Source organism: Cyprinodon variegatus, unplaced genomic scaffold (assembly GCF_000732505.1).
Source record: "Cyprinodon variegatus isolate N-32 unplaced genomic scaffold, C_variegatus-1.0 Scaffold548, whole genome shotgun sequence".
NCBI classification, from domain to species: domain Eukaryota; kingdom Metazoa; phylum Chordata; class Actinopteri; order Cyprinodontiformes; family Cyprinodontidae; genus Cyprinodon; species Cyprinodon variegatus.
The window spans coordinates 123,404-141,486 of record NW_015151001.1 but is presented as its reverse complement, the minus strand read 5'-3'; the positions used below and the strand labels follow the sequence as shown (position 1 = coordinate 141,486).

At 39.8% G+C, this 18,083-nt stretch overlaps 1 protein-coding gene across 1 annotated transcript in view; it reads left to right on the top strand.

The window, feature by feature from the left end:
* Positions 1 to 12,878: 12,878 nt before the first annotated feature.
* LOC107095454 (metabotropic glutamate receptor 7-like) overlaps positions 12,879 to 18,083 on the top strand; it is a gene marked incomplete at its 3' end in the record, with an annotated part of 119,837 nt that continues 114,632 nt past the window's right edge. The window contains exon 1 of the mRNA XM_015391570.1: positions 12,879 to 13,972. Coding sequence (XP_015247056.1) covers positions 13,460 to 13,972 — 513 coding nt within the window. The remainder of the gene's footprint in view (positions 13,973 to 18,083) is intronic.

Here is an 18,083-nt window from a genome sequence, read left to right as displayed (position 1 = left end):
GTAATTCCCCACTCCGCCATGTGATTATGCACTACCCTGGCCAGATTGTCAGATGTGTGAGTGGAAGGGAAATGCTCCACTCCAATTAATACAATGCTCAGTTTGTCATTGGGATCAATGAAGTGGCATGTTACGGCCAGGTATGCCTCCATATTCATGGACGTCCACATATCTGCTGTCAGGCTGACGGCAGTCACCTTTTGGATGTCTTCTTTGGCCTTTTCTTTTGTTTTGTAGAATTTATTTTCCACCATCTTTTTTAATGCCTAAAATAAAAAGCAAAATTATTCATTTTAATAACTGAAATGATTTCAAATTACCACATTAGCTGTTATTGTTTACACATATAAACCTTTCTAGTAGGAAGAACATAGGTTGGATCCAGCAAATGAATGAGCTCTCTGAAGCCCTCATCCTCCACTATTGAAAAAGGTTGGGAATCCTTTACAATCAGATTTGCCACAGCCTCATCTAGCACCTGCTTCCTGGAACCTGCAAGACGCATAAATATAAAACAATTTAAATGACACAATAATATACTGATAGATATAAATATGAATGAAATAATTTACAAAACATAAGACAATGTCATACTCTGGCTGGTGTCTCCTGTGTCTGAAGTGTGCTTATTTTCATGCATGGCCCTGTAATGCCTAATCATTGATGATGTGTGGTTGTTGTAGACCAACACCCTGTCACACAGCAAACATTTCACCTGAAATAAAAGGATGTGGAAGTTAACACAACGTTTGCTATTAATGAGGGAAATGTAGTCAGATCTTGGGTAAACATTATACAAACCTTATTGTGATCTGTCATCTCATAATACTCCCATATGAGAAGTTTTTCTCTTTTTTGACGGCTCCATTTCAACCACTGCTGATGAAAACTGTTCCGCTGATACCAAACCACCTACTACAACCCACGAAGCAACAGGATTCATTGCGCTTTTATTTTGAAAACCGACATGCAAAATGAAGCAGTCACGTGACCAATGCAATGCGAGGCCTCGTTTGTTGCCAGTCACGTGGTTTTCAACAAGACAACACAGGCCTCGAAGCGGGGCTTCATTGACACGCCCCCTTATTACTCGGTACAAGCCTCGAAGCCTGGCTTCAGATAGCCCATCACAACTGTTTTTGCCCCATTAAACTCCAAGTAATCACCTCAGCCTCTCTGCCTCTGCATATGGGTCCTCAACCTCAACCCAAACCCCGACAACAGCATCGAGGCACTGATATGCAGGATTGTGTTGATGACTTTATGTAATCCCTCATACAAAGCATGCTTTACAGTGTAGGGATGGAAGCTGCAAAATGGTGTTGAGTTTGAGAAAACTAAGGAATGTTCACAGCATTTCCAAGGGCCTTTAAACTTTCAATAATTTCTAAGCAGGTTTATGGTTTTGACATTAAATACCATATCTTCTAATTATTAGCAGCTTTATAAGCAGCCCGCTAATTAAAATCCTTCACACTGTAAACATGAAACCTTTCTGTCTGTTTTGTTCACCTTCTGACTCCCATTCACAAATCTAATTATAAACTTAAATATAATCTTTAGTTTTCATATTGAAAGATAGCTGAGCCGCTTAACAGATAAGAAACGCATGTTTGTTTTTATCGGTTCATTAAATAAATCCACCATCAGTAAAATCTGATATGGTCATGTAAACAACTTTAATTCATTTATAAGCAACAGAGTTCTGATATTGCTGTGCAGAGGCATTTTTCTTTGCATTATTTACCACCAGAAGTCAGGAACAGAAAGGAGGCTGGATCCAGAGGAGGCAAACACAGAGACACTTATTGGAGCTCCCCTTGAAATAAATGCAGTAACAGCTTCAACCTCCCACACAATCCTTGTTTTCCCTTCCTCCTGGGAGAATGAGTTAGAGGCTGGATCAGGTCTTCATTCAGGCTTCGGAAGCTGAATAATCTCTAGATAATTATTTGCGCCAAAGACAGGAGAGAACAGTAATTGGCACCTGATATCCTCTTTTCCCCTCCTCTGAAAGGTGGGATTTGAATAATCCTGATACTCAGGCACATACGCTGATAAGTGCTTCTTGGGGGAAAGAACTGGAGGTCTGAAGATAAAACAAAAGGGACAGAAAATGAAACATTGAAGCTCCGACGGCTATGAAATTATATATAATGCACTGTGATTTTAGACTAACTGGAAATGTAAGTGGTTAAGCTTAGCTTGGCTTGTCCTGATGAATATCGCTCACTGTGTCCCACTAACCAGGAAACATGTCTGTTGTCCTCCTGGATGGGGTCACTGGACAACATGCAGCTACATTCATCCAGATGCATTATAGATTGAACTTTTTGAGTGTTACCGCCCTTTAAAAGGAAACAAGAAGATGTTTCTGCACTGGAAAAACAATCTGGAAATAAGTAAAAATGTATTCAATTTAGCGTATTTACCCTTAATTTGCCAATGAAATTAGTATTTCTACTCTTATAATAAGATAATTAGATAATATTTACTTGGAATAAGACAATACAATTGTTTTTTTTCTTATTTTAAATGTATATTGTCTTGTTCCATTGGCAAAATGTCTCTTTTACCTCCTCAATTCAAGAACAAATGCACTTATTTTAAGAAAAAATGACTTATCTAGATTTGGATTTTTTCCAGTGTGTGAATTAAAATCCTTTTATGCATGGTAATTTTTTTATATTATTAGTGGCCCCCAATGTTTAGTTCTTATATGCACTACTTTGTCAGTTACCAATTATCCTTAATCAGAAAAATCAATATGCACAGTGGGTCAGTTTGTAGCAATTTTTGAGGAAGAAGGTCCTAGGTTTGATTCAAAGCCATGGAGTTTGCACGTTCTACCTGTGCATGCATGTCTTCTTTCTGGGTACTTCGGCTTCCTCTCACAGTCTGAAAACATTAAGGTTTACTGGCATCGCTAAATTTTCCTTAGGTGCGTGTGTGCATGGTTGTATGCCTCTGTTTTGCCTTATGTCCATAGACTGCAAGACACCAGCCCGACCGTCACCCCAACAAATAAGTGAAAGAAGATAGATGGAATTTAAATCTAATTGAACTCTACATTTACACTTTTAACAATTAACCAAAGGTGTTGCACTTTAAAAAAAGAGCTTGGTGAAAAATCATGCAAATCGTATAAAAATCCCCTCTGTATAATGAGTGGCAAATTAACTAGATTATAATGGATAAATCCTATCTACCATACCTTCATTGCTAACAGTAGCAAATGCAACGAAAAATACATTAGGTTTTGGGCCAGACATTGAAAAGAAGTAACCACTCTGCTCCAACATTTAGAACAAGAGGACCTTGCAACAAAAAAACAGCAGGGATTTTAACATTTGTTTGTTTTTCCTCCTACCTAACATCATATAACCTAAAGTCCAACATTTTTATATCTTTTCCTCCCGCCGAAATTTTTATTTTTATTCAGATAAATTGTGACACACTAGTTTATAAGCAGACCAAAATGTTGTTGAAGAGTGAAGGAATGCAGGCTGGACAATGCCTTGCAACAACAGGCACTGGGTTTGATCCTATGAGCTTTCTATATTTCAGTGTTTGAAATGTATACTAGATTTTTCCAAAATTCTGTTGGTGATTATCCAATAATATTTTTGTAAATTTATATGTGTTTACTGAGGAAATAGGTTGGTTTTGCAGTATGACAAGAACATGATAACAGTTCCCAAGATCTGACAAAAATACTCTCTTATATTGTCAAATGAATGTTGTTGTTTTTTTTTTGTTTTTTTTTACAGCTGTAGCTCAGCTGCACCAACAGTTATGAGAAATTATGAGTCCACCCCGATATACCTTGCACTGAAGTTATATTACCTAAAGCAGGGGTTGGCAACCCATGGCTCCAGATCCGCAGTTTTTTTGTTTTAAAATCCATGACGTTTTCCAATGCTGTAAAGACTTGCATAATTAATAGAGTACATCATTTAAACAGTCAATTTTAACATTTCTGTCAATGAATATAGTTACATCATAGCCTGAGGGGGGGGATTTATAGGTTACAAGAACATGTCAAATAATAAAAACTGTCTTTTGGAAAGGCAATTCAGGGAAGACATGCTTAATTTGCAGCCCACCACTAAGTTGGGAGAGAGAATAAAACTGTGATTGCAGAACTTCTGGATGAATTACAGGTGAGCAAAGATACATTTAAGATGTGGATTGCATCTCCAAACTTCACTACAGCTGCTAGTTTTGTTACAAGCATGGAAGACCTTTCACCAATGGAACAGGTAGCGCTCTTATGCAGGTATGTGAATTTTCTTTAATTTGTGTCCGGCAAATCCTCAAAATATAAAAAACACCAGAAATCTTATTTGTGTTTGTAAAATTTCATAAATGCAGCAAAACCAAATACATTAATATTGTAATGGAAGTTAAACTTAAAGCACCAAATATCAGTCACTTCATTTGGATGGGATTAAATTGATCTGAGATAATAAAGTAAAAAGTCTTGGTTTTATTTTTTTTCAGGACCTGTTATTTAAATCCCAAATCATTGAGGCTTCTGTCGTCTGCGGAATATTGAAAAAATTAGAAATATCCAGTCCAGGGGGATGCTGAGTAACTAATCCATGCATTTACTTGAAGGCTGACCTATTGTAATTCTTTACCATCAGGAAGTCCATAAACTGTCAGGGTTCTGCCCTCTGCTTGGATTTTTGTTTCTTTGTGTTCTGTGTCTTTGTAGTTCTACCAGTGCTAAGTTCTTTAGATCTTGTGCTGCTCTCTGTTGCTCTCTTGTGTTCCTTTCCTTCTCCCTTGGTCCCTTCTTGTTACTCCACTCACACCTGCCTCATATCTGCTGATTAGCTTGTCTAGGTTAAGTCTCCCAATATACACCTCACCTCTGCAGTCACTCAGTGCTGGTTTGTTGTTTCCCTGGTCTCTGGCTTCCTTCGTGAGTGTTCCCTGACGTTTTTTGTTTTTTTGGGTTCTTTTTATTTTTTGATTTTTCCTCAGTTGCTCCGTTAAACCTACAAAATTCACCACTGCCTCTCTGTCTCTGCATCTGAGTCCTCAAAACCTCAACCCAACCGTGACACAAACTGTAGTTAAATGCCTTCAGCTGATCAAAAATGCTGCAGCCAGAGTTCTGATAAAAATTTAAAAGAGAGATCATATCTCTCCTTTCCTAGCTTCTCTTCATAGCCTTCCTGGTAAATATGAGGCCTTGAATGGCCAAGCTCCATCTTACATCAGAGATATGATTGTTCCTTGTGTCCCTAACAGAGCACTTCACTCTCAATCTGCAGGTTTACTGGTGGTTCCTAGAATTTCTAAAATACAAACTAATGCAGTTTTTTGTAGTTATCAGGCTCCTCTCCTGTGGAACCAACTACTGTACCGGTTTTAAGAGTATGCTTAAAACTTTCCTTTTTGACAGAGCTCCTAGTTGCTAAGGTTATAGTGGCTCAGGTTATCCTGAGCTTTCTCTATAGTTATGCTGCTATAGGCTTAGACTGCTGGAGGATATAGGGGCCACTTTTCATCATTCTGCTTCATTCTATCTCTACAAGTATTCTCCAATTTTGCAGTGTTTGTTTAATCTCTAACTTTATGCTCTCTTTCCTTTTTCTCCTCATAAGAGCTTCATCTGTTCTGTTCCTGTTTTGCTGTGACACCATCCCACATAAAAATATCACCTTTGCTGCTGCCACCCAAAACCTTTGTTTCCCTGTTTCTGTGATTACCTGTATGTGCTCTCTTTCATCTTCTGACATGGGAGTTGTCTCTGAGCTTGTCTGCCTGGCTGTGTGTTTAATGGATGGGCCTGGTTAGCAGTTACCTTTGATATATCTGCTTCTTTCTGTATGTCTGCTTCTGTGTCATTGAACACCTGTAAGCCTCGGCAGATGGCCGCTCACACTGAGCCTGGTTCTGTTCGAGGGTTCTTCCTGATAAAACTTCCTGTTTTCCTCTGCACTGTCCCTACAAGCATGCTTGGTGTAAGGAATTGCTGTTGAGTCCTTAGATAGAAAACTTCCAACTTATCTGAATGATGATCTGGTTGAATTGTCTTCGTAAAGTGCCTTGACATTACATTTGTTGTGAATTGGTGTTATATAAATAAACTGAATTGAGTTGAATGACTCTTTGGAGACAGAATGTTTCTCTTTTTGCAGATGGTCCGAACTTGTGCAGTTACCTCCAATACTACGTTTCTTCTAATTGGTAGTTTTAATTCTTTTTTTGCTCCTCTGTTCTTCCACAGAGGAGGCACTGAATGGGATAATGATGATGCCGATAATTATGTGACTCATACAACAGAAGATCTCAACAGATTAAGTCTTGTAGGAGGTTCTGGATCAGCCAGCCTTCGTTTCTTTACTTGTTTTGCTTCCAAGCAGTGGGACTTTCTTAGTTTGTTCTGGTAGACTATGGACTCCCTGAGATTTCTCAAAGTTCTGCTTTGGCTATTGTTCTGCTTTTTGTGAGTCGCCTCATTGGATTTTCTATCAGACTTGGAATCATTATGATTTTGTGAGTCTGCTAGAAACAAATTGCCTGATGGTCCATTTTAAATCTAAGTCTTTTATAAATATTCAGTTTTTTGTTTCACTGGGGCATCCCAGGACTTAAGTCGTTCTTTCTGCTTTAATGATTAAGCTCAGAGTGAACATGCTTAACAGACTGTAGACTTAAAAAGGCCAAATTAAAAAAAAAAAAGCCTCCATAAAACCTAGCGATTTGTTTATAAAGGAGATCTGAACGGTTTGCGTCATACTTTCAGTTTAATCTAAATGATGGGTTAAAATGTTTCCATCACGAATTCTGCTTTGACCAGGAGTCAAGGGTCTTTGAAGGAAAACCTGAGGTCAGTTTTCTTCTTGGAGACTGTACCTTGTTCTATAAATCAGTAAATGTGGAGGCCCCACTCCATGGTGATCCGACAAAGAGATGAGGTCTCAACCAACCTGAAGGACATTGTTCTTTGTGATTAAGCCTTATACCCAGGAGTTGATGCTGACTACCGAACCTCTGATAATTAAATAAAATGGAGGAGACATACAGTTTATATCATCTGTATTCATGGGTCAAGGGGAAGTTTTATGCATGCTGCTTCAGATTCCTGCAGATCTATTAGAAAGTCTGTAGGTCAGGTGAAAATAAATTCTTCCTTAATTTAACTAAGTATAGTATACTAGCATACAACATCTGTCTCAGAAGTTAAAACAGTTCACAGTACACACCTCATCATTAAAAAGTCAGATTAACTCTGAAGAAACCACTTTGACTTGAAAAGCCATTGATCGCCCACTCAGACATTGATGTTCTCCCTCTCAATTATCATGAAAGCATCCAAATGAGCCTCCAGTGGGAGCATCGCAGCCCTTATTGTCTCATTTATAGACAGAAGAGGCCGTGTAGTATCACAGCAGGATGGTTACTGTTCAGCTTCCCCTGAGGAGATAACCTCCTCCGTTTGCCACAGCCTCACCCCTCCCAGCTGGGTACTCTGCAGCCGTTTCATGAATAAATCAGGGGTTAGTGGTGGGAGATGCTTGTTTCCTTCTGTACTCTGTCCCGACGATGAGAGACCTCGGTGTCGCCCTGGACCATCCAGCTTTTCCCACTGCGTCGCTGCATTATTCAGACTGCAGCTCCTGAGTACTCTCTCTCCAGCATTTATTGGCTGGTTTAGTGTCAAGCGTTCGTCTGTGCTGTAAAATGAGGACCAACAGTATGTTGTAGCAACTCTTTTTGGGTCAGCCTGTTTCTATCCAGTTAACAAGCTGAGCTCTAAACACCCACTGGTTGTTCTTTACATTGTTTTTTATTTTTTGGCAGAAAAATATTTCCTAATTGGTTACCAAAATAAAGCTTTTTTTAATAATTTATTCTTATGTCTCCATGCTCTGTGTTTGTCAGCTTGTTTTATCCGTCCATCAACTGTTGTGTTGATATAAGGCAACATGTTCTGCTACTGACAGGTTCACTGTAGACTGTGTGTAGCTATGATCAGTCCTTCATTTAGCAAAGAATGTTTAGTGGAGAATGTACCTGCTGGTGAAACATGTGGGAGGAAGCGCTGGCTAGATAAAAACATGCAAATGTCATTTTCTGTCATTTTCTTGAAGCTGGCGATTTAAATATTTCAACCAGCACTTCTGACAGAGCTGAGAAGAGCTGTTGTAATTATTAAGATCTTTCCTCTCAGCGTGGAGAATTCTCAGCGGTGTAAAAATAATCATCCACTTTGTCTTTGAGTGTCTCCAGGTTCCTCAGACAAACAGGACAACGGCACTTCCTCCTTCTGAGTTGAAGAAGGCCGTCTGATGTCTTTGTTATGTGTTTGAGTGAAGATGTGGAGCAGAATGAGATGATGCAAAGCTTTTGATCAGGCAGCTCCTGTCTGCTTGAATTCTTTCAGCTTGGCGTGGAGTGTCAAGGTTCTGACGGTGTCAATTAGCAGCCGGAGCGGCGAAAGCTCCGCAGAAAAGAGCATGTCTACATTTAGAGCAAGGATGTGACAAAGACGCAGAGACAGATCAGAAACCAGCAGAACGAGCAAAGACGTGGTAAAAAAAAAAACACCCCACTGGGAGACACCTGAAGATTTGTACAAATCTTTGCTGCTTGTTTGCAGCCCTTTGATCAACTTTCCATTATAAAACATGAAGAATAACAGGAAGTTATTAATTGAAATACATGATAAATTCAGCATTTTTTTGTAAAGGAGAATACGTCTACTGTCACCTGTAGCGCCATGGTACAAGATTAGAAGCAGCTAGCTGTCTCCCTACCATGGCTAACTCTTGATTCTTCTGTAAATCCACTAAAGCCTCATTAAGGTGCAATAAAGTCAAACCTCCACATCTGTAGGGGGAGAAAATACGACATAACACCTTGTTAGAGCTCATAATCAGCACCAGCTGCTCCCATAGGAGCTGCAGGGAAGCACACATTCAGAAAAATTAACTATGTCTGTATATGTATTTAATTTGCAGGGCTAACCAACTGAGACGGTGTTTATGATGGTGGTACTTACTGTGTAGCTGGACTCTTAATTTGCACCATTTTGAGCGTCATGTGGGAGGCGTTCTCTCGTCGCCATTAGGACTCTGGAGGATGGTACCAGGCATCTCATTACATTGGATCAAACTACAGAATCTAGCGAAAGTTTCTTCAGTTTGCCTTTAGATTGGACTTCCTAATCTTTAAACATGTGAAGGCAAAACTTGAAACATAAAGGTCTAAAAATCATCTGGAGGATCTTTACATATAATTAGCAAACATTGCATGAAGAGGTTCATGCTTAGCCAAACTACCTGCTGTTTTTTTCAGCTCTGATACTGATGTTGAACATCTGATCATATTCAGGTTCTCTTCGAGTTAACTGTTTTCCTTCAGATTAAATCTAACCGAACCTCAGAGTTTTCTGCTGTTGGACTCTACACACCAGCAGTGACCAACAAGTAGCACCTGAGGGGTTAGATATGGGAAAAGCTGGCCTAACATGATGGCTAAAAGAGTGATGGCAGTGTGGCTAAAAGAGTAAGATTCCTCTGGTGGAGATTGGAGGGTTATAACCATATTCAAAATGTGGCTGATATATCTCAGGATCAAAGGAGGTTTACAGCTGGTAGACCTCTGCAACCTGCACATATGAAACGCAGTCATGACAGATGTCTTTGCATCTCATTAAAAAGTTTCTTGGTCATCTGATGATGCACTGTGACAGGGCAACCACATTTCCTGAAGATAACCACTGTGGAGTCATTCCATCATTAACTTGTGGTTGGCGGAGGTGAATCTACCACCATAGAAAAGCTGTTGGGAATTTACATTCTTCTCTATATTTTACACATTTTATTGAATCTGCTGCAACTGCAAACCTTCTTTCTCTCTTTTTCTTTTTTCTTTTTATTTATTCTTTTTTTGAGTGGACAGTAAACAGCAGATAGGTTAATACCGTGATCAAAGACATGCTTATATGCAGACCGGGCGCCTCCGGGCACATCACTGCTCCTGAGCCGAGCAGTGAAGCGCATGAGGGGAGCAGCTTTAACTGATGCTTTGTAATGCCCAAGCCCTAAGCTCTTTCTGATTACAATGACATACACATATATATATATATATATATATATATATATGGTAAATTGCGTGTACCTAGATCACATGGCGCCCTTTTACAGTCTGAAGACTCCAAAGCACTTTATAGTACATTCTGTCATCCACTTATTCACGCACAGTCACCCACAATGTGGGTGTGGTGTCTTGCTCATTGACATGACAACTGAGATGGACAGAGTTGGGGTTTGACCCTTCTGCATCTTATGCCACTGTCACCTCGACTACAAAACCCTGATTTCTGAGTCCTACTGATACCTGCATAAAGCCAGTACTCAAATGTGTCATGATTGTTTCCTCTCTTCCATATCCAGTTCTATCACACGCTACATTTCTTTGAATGTTAGACAAATGTGTTTCTGCATTTTCATTTTCCCATTGCCTCTGCCATTTTCCTTTATTTTGTTATGAGTGACAGATTTTCCTGCCTCTTTGTTTCCTTTTATGCTGACATGTTCGGGGATCCAGACAAATTTAACATAAATATTTGTTTGACTGTAATAATAAGTGATGTACATAAAACAATGGATAATGTCTATACGATTGAGTCAATTTTATACATAATAGTACAGCTTGACTGTCTAATGCAACATCTGCTTTTTTTGTATCCTCCACTTTTGAATAGCAGCATCTTAACAGCTATAGTTGAGCTGTTCTTCCTTTATACAGTACCACGTTTTACTGCTGTTTTACTGTCTATTAAAGTTAATTTGTTCATTCAATCATGCATTCATTCATTCATTCATAGGAAAGGATGGGGCCTGAACTAGCCCCTTTTTAAAAAGCGAGTTTAACAAACTCAGACTCAAATCCTCAACTATGAATTGATGTAGCCTAAGATTAGAAAACCTGAGTTTTCAGTTTCACAGCAGCTGCTTAGTTTAATCCGAGTTAGTTTAATCACCGCTGAGTAGGTTATCTGCATTTGGTTAACAAGTTGTGCCAATTTGACGAGTCACCATGACAACAGACTACAGGAAGTTTCTATTTCCCCACCACTGGAACTAGAGATTTTAGTGCAGAAAAGAACAATCTGTATGTTAGAAGAAGGAGAAATAGCTACAGCTGTAAAGGAGAGGAAATGGAGAAGGAGAACATTGCTGCTCGACTTAATGCTTACGTTTATATGCAGTCTACCATGTCACTATGTTCTAATATTTATTAAAAGCACTCTTCGCTCTGTTGTTCCATTTGTAAATCAATAAAATATGATGCTTCCTGGTCAAAATGGCATTCCTTGTTGGATATTTAATGATAGATTTTCTAAATTATATTTTTGCACCAGAAACTGAATTTCAGGAAGTGAAGGAAAACTAAATTGTACTAGTAAGAATTAAGTTTTATATGCCTAGAAATGTTTAAATGTTTTAACTAGCCATTTTGACATTTATCAGCTTGACCGAATATCTATGATATCTGAAGTATATTTCTTCATAGTCAAACTTATACAGTACAAATGCTGATCACCAACAACAGGAATATGAAGATCTAAAATTAATTTCTAGACATCCACAATGTTTATTCTAAACGTTAACAATGTCATTTGTTAAAAGGTATTATTAAAACTGTCATTAAACCATGATTACATTTTGGATGTTAAAGTTAAGGATGCTGGGATGAACATCATTTTCACTTCACTGATAGTTTTATAAAGGAAACAGCTGCAGTCAGATTCCAAATGATCCGATCTGTATCCGATTTGAAAAGTGAGAATTCATGTGACTTGGCCTGTTCACACAGTGAGGAAAGAATCTCACCAAATCACAAAGCAAATTGATTGGTATGCAGTGGGAACATAGCCTTATTGCTCATTAACTTCATGTGTTTAACTAACACAAAATGTCTTTGTAATTTTCTGCCACAACCGTTTCTGTTATCTAGTATCCAGAAAATAAAGAAATAAAATTTTTTGATCTTTTTACAGATAGTTTTTTTTTTCTCTAAATGTCTCTCTAATGTAAATTACTCCGAAAATATTGACAATTGTTGTCAGAGCTTTTACTTTTAACAGCTCTGATAAATATGGTTGAAAGATCACTAAAAACAAATAACGGAAAATTCCTTCCAAAAATTGCACTATTTCATGCAATAATTTTTACCAACATTTCTTACAGAGTAATTTAACACAATAGTTTCCTGTTATCAGGGTAGGACATGAAACAATTGTGTTAAAGCAAATATGGATGCAATCAAAGCAGGGATTGTATTTTTCATTGTTTCTGTGGGCAGCAAGTCTAAACATACTCTTTCTAAATATTATAATATATATTATATGCCGAAACGTTCATCTCTTTATTCTTCACAAAACATTAAAACCAAATAGAAGAACTGGAATGCCTTGCAGGGCTGAAGCCGTCATTGTTTCAAGAACTTAAAACCCACCCTGTGTGGTTTTCTAGTCAAGAAACGCGTGATTCTCTTAATGTTGTTTGTTTTAATTAAATAATAAATTTAATTAAAAAGAAAACACATTCCTGAGAGATTACCTGTCCCCACAAGGAAGGAAAAAATTGGCCACACTGCTCTCCTGCAGCTCCTGTCATTCAATAATTGGATCTTCTTTGAGATTTTTGGGTTGTTTTGGCAACAGGAGTCTTACACACAAGACGCGTGTAGGTGGAGTATGCGCGCGCGCGTGTCTGTGTGCGGGAGACAGCTCGTGAGGATCTTCCATCCCACAGATTGTCCTGTTCGGAGCGCAGACTCTCCTCACCACGCAGCGCGCTCACAGGTAAGGGGGAGGAGGGGTGGTGGGTGAGGAGGAGCCTGACTCACGCACGCACCTCTCTCACCCGCGCAGACACGCGCACGGCGCGGCGGTGAGCGGAGCGCAGTTATTTGGTGCTGTCGTTGCGGAGCAGTTCATCCCCTGCGGTTCTGTGGTGCGTGGAAAAAGACCCCGCATAACATCTCCCCTCCTCTCCAGTCTCCTCTCTGCTGTTTAGCATGTTCTGGATCATGGCAACAGTGCGGGACGTGGGCAGGGTGGGTTTTTCATGCCTTCACAGACGGAATCCGTGGGGCTGCTGCAGGAGTTAAAGGAGTGATATCTTTCTGTTTTCTGGGCTGGAGACCTGGAATGATCCTGGAATGTTCCTGGAATGATGGTGATGATGCTGGAGCAACAAGCGTGCGGCGGCTCTGCGCACACTTTGCGGTGATAACGCGCACTTGAAGGCGGACTGTTGCATCTGTCTGCAAGATTTCAGACAGTTTGTGTTTTTTTCCAACAAAAAGGAACTTGGCTCCTGGAAGCCTCTCACTCCTCAGAGAAGTGCTTCATCCTTACTTCTGCGTTTTAACGCTGGGAGAGCTTTGATCCCTGTGCAGGGGCGGAAGCAGTGGATCCCGAGCCATGAGCTGCCAGAAGCGTGGCCCCCCAGAGGTGAGAGCAAATCTAATGCTCCGGATCCTGTGGATGATTCCAGCTCTCATGGATGTAGCTGGAACCCAGGAGATATATGCACCGCACTCCATCCGAGTGGAGGGAGATGTGACACTGGGGGGGTTGTTCCCAGTGCATGCCAGGGGTTTTCCGGGAACGCCTTGTGGGGACATCAAGAAGGAAAACGGCATCCACCGGCTGGAGGCCATGATGTACGCGCTGGATCAGATCAATGGAGATGAGGACCTGCTTCCTAATGTGACACTGGGCGCTCGGATCCTGGACACCTGCTCCAGAGACACGTACGCCCTGGAGCAGTCTCTGACCTTTGTGCAGGCCCTGATCCAAAAGGACACCTCGGATGTCCGCTGCACCAACGGGGAGCCACCGGTTTTTGTGAAGCCGGAAAAAGTTGTGGGAGTTATTGGTGCGTCAGCGAGCTCTGTGTCCATCATGGTGGCCAACATCCTGCGGCTCTTCCAGGTACGGCTCTTTTATCTTCATCTTCATCAGTCTCTTCATCAGTCACGTGGGCTTCCAGAGGAACTCACTCTGATTGGGAACGTGTTCACAGTGGTTGTGATGCTTTAGCCTCTAAATTGTTTATCACCTGTTTGATGATGTGAGCTAAAAGTTCCTCAGAGAAGGTTTTATTCAGCTGAGTTTTTGTTTTAGTTGTTTTAGTACCAACTAGACATCATCCAAACCAGCTGCTCTTTGATTTTGACTTTAATTTTTAAAAATGTCAGGTATTAACTTTGAATAGTGCTTTATTAATCAAAATCAAACATTAAATTCCCCTAAACTGTCTGACTAATAAAGCTGTGGGAGAGCAGGAACCTGCCTGAACGTCATTTCTTCTTGTAAAGCTCACATATGGATAGAAATGACCTCATTAAATGCACAGTGTCTGGGTTAAAACTAAAAGCTCCATAACCCAAAACACTTCATAAAAGATAAAGAAGAAAAGGGTTGACAGACATTTCCCTGGGGAATCTTTTTCTATACCAGCAGAAATTCAGGTGGATTTATTTTGATCTTCCACTGATTTATAAACATAGCTCAAAAATCCATCCTGACTTCCTGAGGTCATGGCCATCAATCTCTCTTTCAGCCATTTCAGATGGTCGACCTCTGCAGGTAACTCAACACGTGTGATAGGACTATAATGAGACTTTCCACATGACACAAAACTGGCTGCAGGTTAATTCCACTCATACTATTATGATAAATAATTATTCCTGGAAAGAAAAGCTTTTGGAACATTAACAGCTCCTGGGTAAACTGAAGCCCAGGTCTCCCCTGATTGTGGGGAGAAGGACTGTAAAAGAGGTTTGGATGTCTTCTGGTTTCTGGGGTCCTCTGGGCTGCTTCACAGCATGGAGAAAAAACTCTCTGCCACCAAGAGGTCATTTAAACTGCAGGAAGTGAGTAGATAAACAGGTCTGCTGACGTCTTTAGTTTGGACTGAATGAATCAGCATCAGGTGGAGGCTGGAGTTAAAAAGTGGGAGGGGACGTCTTCATTCAGTTTCATGCAATATACTCTCAATTCATGTTTCTCAGCTTTTATTTTGAGGCAGATCTTGTCTTCATCCCTACTGTAGGTACAAACAGCTGTACTGTCAGAGCTTAGAGCTGCAGCTGCTATAGAAAAAGAAATCCTGCCTTTAAAGTTTAGCCCTGCTAAAAACAACCTGCTGCTCTGTTTCCACGCATCTGAACATTTAAATTAAACTGAGGTCCAGCATCAGCCGTCCATTGTTTTTTCGTACAGCTGCAGGATATGCTCCAGTCAGGGAGGTCCTGTTAGAAATCCTTTGACTGTTTCGATGGCCTTTACCTGAACACTGACACACATATGATCCATCATTGAACAACCTTTATTGAAGGATTCTGCTGTATGGATTTCTACAGGCTTTTCAATATATATAGAAGATATGGTCATCTAATTAAGACTTAGTCAAAACACAGCGTTCCTCAAACGGCGGAAGTTTAGAAAAAAAATCACAATAGCCAAGGGAACATTGGTGTACAGGGTAGCTAATGAATAAAGAATGAGGGAATATGAAAACAGTTTTATGATTCCTAAACTGATTGATTGATTGATTACGTTTGAACAGCCAGGTAAAAAGAATAAATCACATAACAATAAAATAAAATGTAAAATACTAAAGAAAACAAATAAAATGAAATCATTTGCAAATAATACTCAAAGCCTTTTTGAACAACAGCGTCTTTAATTTACTTTTCAAAAGACCCGGTTCAGCGAAAGCACAAAGATCCAAAGGGTTCTTCTCCAAGAAGGTAGGGCACCACTGGTACTGCCTATTCACTACAGTGATAAAGCCTAGCCTTTGAAATGCCAAATAGGGAGCTGACTGGATGGCCTCCAAGCCTGCCAGGACCACAAACCCTTTATGGTTTATTTAAAAGACATATTAGAGGCCATAAAGAGACATAAATAAGAGAGTAAAATTCATTCAGACAATAATGAAAGATTTGAGATTCTGTATTCAAGCCTGGACATTTCTTCCAGGTGTCTAGAAACTGCAGCTGTCAATTTAACAGAGAATCTTGTTCTAATGTTTATATACTGTATTCCAGTTTTTTTCAGGATCCAGTGTTATATGCTATTGTTTTGATAAAGGAGTCTATCATGGGGCCCCTGTACACAGGGGCCCCATGATAGATTATGCAAGCTTTAAAACTGCTATCAAGATGCGCTGCAGAGTATTATTTATATTTTCAATGTAATTTTTGTTGGAAAATTTCTACAAAGGAAAATTATCAGGACACGAAAAAGTTAAATATGCATTCAATCGCATAAACTGGTGGATAAAAAAACTTGAATGGTCAAATTATTCATGCTTTGTTTCACTGTTTACTGCTGAAAAATTAGGGAGAATGCAAAAATTATTCATTTTACCTCTGGATTTTCTTTTTATATTTGAAATATCTATCGGGGCATCTTTTTTTCTTCTTTTGGGCCCCAACTCAATCAAGGGCCCTTAGAATCTTAGCTTTTCCCCCTATTATGGCACCCCTGGCTAAACATGTCAGGACATTTACGCCATCAACCTCCAGGTAATACTCTGAGATCCACTAATCAGATGCTGTTGAATATGCCTGGAACAAAACTGAAGTCTTCCTGCAACATTAGAGCTGCTTAGAGGGACAAAACTGTCTCTTTTTTAAATTGTTATTGAATTATTCATGATTATTCGGGTTTCTGTGTTTTACAGTAATACACTTTACTCAATCTAAGGTGCAAAAAAAAAAAAAACAATTAAAATGTTTTACTTGTACAGACTTTAGTAGATTTAACTTCTCGCTTTTTGTAGGCTTCAGAGGGACGAAAGTTGACAGCTGAGTTTGAAACAAAAATACAACTGTCTTTATTCCACTTTCAGAAAATGGGTCAAAAGGAATGAAGAAGGTCAGCTTGCAGGTGTGTGTGTGTTATGGTAGGGACTGAGACTTCACAATGCTTCTCTCAGTGGAATAAAGAGTGGAAGGTAATTATTTTCCCTGGTGATGTAAAAATCATCTGTTCCACAGCTGCTCTCACCTCATTAAGCCCCTGATGTGCCTAAAGAACCCAGTTGGCTCAGGAGGCGCACCTCAAACACATTAAGGCTCGTCGTTCTGGACTGCTGCCCTGCCATCAGAGCATCAGGCCCGTGTCAGAGCCGCAAAAGATTTTATAAAACATCAGGAGGAATCAGCTAAAGGCAGAGCAGAGTAGATGTTAACTGTTAATCATCATATCTTCCCCATTTGTAGAGGCTGAATAGTTCTTGGCACAAGTTTTAAGTTTCATTGGCGGATCTAATGACTAACATCGACTATTATGATACATCAACATCAATATTTTCAGTCGACATAAGACCTCACTGAATGTATCTACTGCTGTGTCTCCTGTTCAATAGACTTGAATAAGATCATTGCCCTTAATCTAAGATCTGATGTCACTGGCTGACAGGTTCTCCAATACTGACAGAATGACAGAGGAGGGATGTCTGGTCCAAGAGTTTCAGTTTGTCTCATAAGCCTTACAAACTCTTCTAATCTTGTGCGTTAACGGAGAACTAGGGACAAAAAAGGACAGTCAGTCTTCCCAGATTTAAATAGCTGTGGTGTCTGACTGAATAATTGAACCAAGTGAGGATCCAGACTAAAGGACTGGACCTGCTGAGGATCCAGACTAAAGAACTGAACCTGATTAGGATAAAATATAAAGTACTGAACCCAATGAGGATCCAGACTAAAGAACTGGACCCACTGAGGATCCAGACTAAAGAACCGGACCCATTGAGGATCCAGACTAAAGAACTGGAGGTACTAAGGATCCAGACTAAAGAACTGAACCTGATTAGGATAAAACATAAAGAACTGAACCCAATGAGGATCCAGACTAAAGAACTCGAACCACTGAGGTTCCAGACTAAAGAACTGAACCTGATTAGGATAAAACATAAAGAACTGAACCCAATGAGGATCCAGACTAAAGAACTCGAACCACTGAGGTTCCAGACTAAAGAACTGAACCTGATTAGGATAAAACATAAAGAACTGAACCCAATGAGGATCCA